Raw genomic sequence first — 3,534 nt, forward strand, 5'->3', positions numbered from 1 at the left:
AGGCGCAGGCGCTCGCTCGGCAGGCGCTCGCTGCAGAGTTTGCCGCGGCCGCCGCTCCGGCCGATGGCGCGGTGACGAGCGGAGGGGGCTGCGCCGCCGTCGTGCGGCCCACGCCGCCGCCGTCGCCGGCGGCGGCCGCAGCGCAGCTTCTGCTGGTCTACTGCGAGCTCAGGCGCGGCGATGTTGCGGCTGCGCTCGCGCTGCTGCGACAGGGCAGCGGGGTGGGGGACGGCCGCCAGGCAGGGGCTTGAGGGCGTGGGATTGACCCTGGTGTGCTCACCCCAGGAATCATCTGCGGGGCTCGCTTGCACAGCACGATCCCGGACGACCTTTCGTAATCCCTCCCTGCTCTGCGCTCAACGCGCATTGCTCATGTGCATGCGTGGGGAGTTTGGTGCTGTGATTGACTTTGGTTTGAATTCTCACAACAACGGTCCAATGTAAGCCGACTGATGATGGCTGGTGATTCTGCGGGCTGCTTGGCCTCCTGCACAGATTGTGCACAGCATACACACATACATGTGGCGTTTGACACTGCTTCACTCACTGATAGGAGTCCATTACACAGTGTATATTACACGTATGAGAGTAAGTGCACAAGCCTGTGCAGTTGCCACAGCATGATAGCGGGCGTGATGCGTCCAGTTCTCGAGCACATACTCCCACACGAGGGCAGCACAGCGGACAGAGGAGACAGTCATGCAAGCACTGGCAGGCACAGGCATCATGCCAGGCGCGCGCAGATGCACGAGTAGGCCGGGCTGGGGTGCACCTGTCCGTGCTTTGTGGCTGGGTATTGCATTTCTGTTGCGGAAGCCCAACCCAAATAAGTGTTGTACTCGCATTGGGTAGACGACGCGAGCGAGCTTGTTGCGTTGCAAGTGCACAACCCAAGTTGTCCGACATACATACACCAGGGTGCAGACCCTCAAAACCGTCACTGCACCCCTTTGAGCGCGCCAGGCAGGCGGGGCCTGCACACGATGCGCGTCGGCCGCAAGCCGTGCGCACACCAGTGAGGCGCAGCGAAGGTCTTGTCAGGGCCGCGGCCCTGATGCCAGAGTCAGATTAGTCGTAGGCGGCGGAGACAAAGCTGGCCTTGCCGACGATGGGCAGGCCCTTGAGCGCGTCCTGGTTGGCCTGCTTCCATGCCTGGTTGGTGGGAGGTGGGTTTGTCGAGTGGTTTGTTGCAAGGCAAAGCGCGGCTGAGGACGCTGCTCTATCTTGCGATGAGCTATGCCGGCGGCGTTGATGAGGGGAGGCCAGGAACTGCCAAACAACCCACGTGGGCACCCCGACAGACCCCAGGCTCCCCACATGTCTAGACCCCAGACGCCATGTTTCCATTCCGCGCAGCACCGCGCGGCCGCGCTCACCGTGTAGGTGCTGAAGGCCTCGGCAGAGGGGAACCTCAAGATGGCGATGATGTCGTAGCTCACGTAGGTGCCAGCCTTCTTGCCCTCCCACTTCTTGCTGTTGGCGGGAGCAGGCAGCACGCTCGTGTCCCTGATGACAACCCTAAGTGAGACACAGAGGAGAGGGGAGGGGGAGGGAGAGGGGGAGAGAGAGTGCTTGGACCACCAATTCAGGTGTTGGACACAGGGATCGTCATGCCGAGCAGGGTGTCAAGGGAAAATTTGCAAGGCCCAAGACAGCCTGTTGGTCTTGCTGTGTTGGTGCCGTGTTGGTGCCGCTAACGCCTGCTTCAAGGACCAGCGACCCACACGCACCCAAATGCTCAAGCCTGGGATACAACGGTCAACCAGGTAGTTTGAATGTTCACCGTTCCCTCGGATCCCGGACCAACCCACCGGAAAGAGATGGTGTTGGGGTTCGCATCACCGAATTTGGCCAACGACTCTAGCAGGGTCAATCTGACCTGCGAGACCTGGTGAATGTGCAGGGACGGGACAGGACGCAGCTTGACGAGGAAAAAATGAGAACTTAGATAAGTATGAGTAACTTATGCATCTATTGATGAGGGGGTCCAGACAAGTGCGCAGAGAGCAGTATGCGCGGTGCAATCGGACACAGTGCGCTCTGAATGAGCCCCACGCACTGGTCAGCTAGTGCACAACAAACCAGGTGGCACTGAGGCGCCGCACCCCTGACCGGGGCAGCTTCACTCACCTGGTTCGGATCCTGGGGGCTCTGCAAGGCCAGCAGGACAATCTTCTGGATGCCGGCCGCATCTGCGGGAAGGGGTGACGAATACAGCAACGTGTCAAGCCAGGGAGGGTGGGCTGCTCCGATGAAAGATGCGTGTGCAGAAGCCGTGTGGTGAAGGCGGGACGGGCATGATGTGTGGCTGCAGAGCATCGCAGGGGCAATGTGGCAGGGGGAGACAAGCGGGTGACTAAGGAGCCGGTCCGCGGGCTGGCTGGCTGACGTGCAAGATGAGCTGGTTAAAAAGCAAGGGACACAGCCTTGTGGGACATTGGAACGCAGCATGGGGGTGTGATAGGCATCACGCCATTGATTATGGGTGGATGCCCTCGTGGGCTGGTGGTGACCAGTGCGGCGGTGGCCATGCGGCGGGGCGCATTGCGGGTGTGGGGGGTGGCTTTGTCTAATGATATGGGGGTGGGTGCCTGCTGTGCGCAAGGGTGGGGGCACGGGGCCCTGGCACCCTCACCAGCGGCACCGGCCAGGAGGAGGACGGCGGCCAAAAGGGCCGCGGCGGCGGTGGCGGCACGCATCTTGAGGGCTGGCTGGATGGGTTTCAGATGGGTGACCGCCTCTGACGCAAAGGGATTGGATTCAGTGTGTGCGGAAGCACGGTTTTTGCCAGTTGAGACTTTGACGAGTCCGGCAGACCCACGGGACAGATTACCGCGCTTCCGATGCACCGGTAGAGTCCATCCGCAGGCGACAGTGACCAGCGTTCCCTGAGTTTGTTCACATCATCTCGCGCTTTTTGGCACGGCTACTCGGGCTTCGGGCAGGACGGCTAGGCACTGAGTCAGGTCATTGGCAGGCTGTCGGCAGGCTGTCAGCAGGCACGCAGGCTGCAGGAGTGTGCCACCGTCTCCAAGTAGAATTGTCAATTGTGCCACTGTCACCAAGCAATGTGCACAAACTCTCAGCTCCAGCAGCGCGCCAGGGCCCACTGGGATCTCTGCGACTGGCCAGCAAGGGTGCTGGTGCACGACTGCGAGACTCCTGGGCGAGGGGAGGCCAAGACGTATCGCCGCCGCAAACAGCACGCCCTCCTCGTACCGCCCGGCAGGCGCCGGCAAAGCATGCGACCCAGACAGAATCGCCGGTGCGGGCCACGCCGGCGACGAGGGCGGCGCGGGCGGCGCGGGGGGCCGCGGCCAGCACATCCAGCGCAGCCGCAGGTGCGGCGTGTGGGGGTTGCCCGGCGCACGCCCCAACCTCCAGACGTCCGCGCAGCACATGCAGATTGTTGCGCCACCCCCCAGACCCAGATGAAGCCGCCACCCCCTCTGGCTGCAGCCACAACTCCACCGCCTTTGTTGGGCACGAGGCGGCCCTTTGTGCAGCTGTCGAGCTGTGGGCCCCCCGCAGCAC

At 62.5% G+C, this 3,534-nt stretch overlaps 1 protein-coding gene across 1 annotated transcript; it reads right to left on the reverse strand.

The window, feature by feature from the left end:
- Nucleotides 1-1,068: 1,068 nt before the first annotated feature.
- On the reverse strand, nt 1,069-2,699 carry MNEG_9463 (hypothetical protein; the record flags this gene model as incomplete). Its single annotated transcript, XM_014042066.1, has 5 exons — nt 1,069-1,152; nt 1,377-1,518; nt 1,812-1,888; nt 2,131-2,192; nt 2,636-2,699. 5 exons carry the CDS (start codon nt 2,697-2,699, stop codon nt 1,069-1,071), a joined length of 429 nt encoding a protein of 142 aa, XP_013897520.1.
- Between the last annotated feature and the right edge of the window lie 835 nt (nt 2,700-3,534).

Source organism: Monoraphidium neglectum (genome assembly GCF_000611645.1).
Source record: "Monoraphidium neglectum strain SAG 48.87 unplaced genomic scaffold scaffold01946, whole genome shotgun sequence".
Lineage (NCBI taxonomy): Eukaryota > Viridiplantae > Chlorophyta > Chlorophyceae > Sphaeropleales > Selenastraceae > Monoraphidium > Monoraphidium neglectum.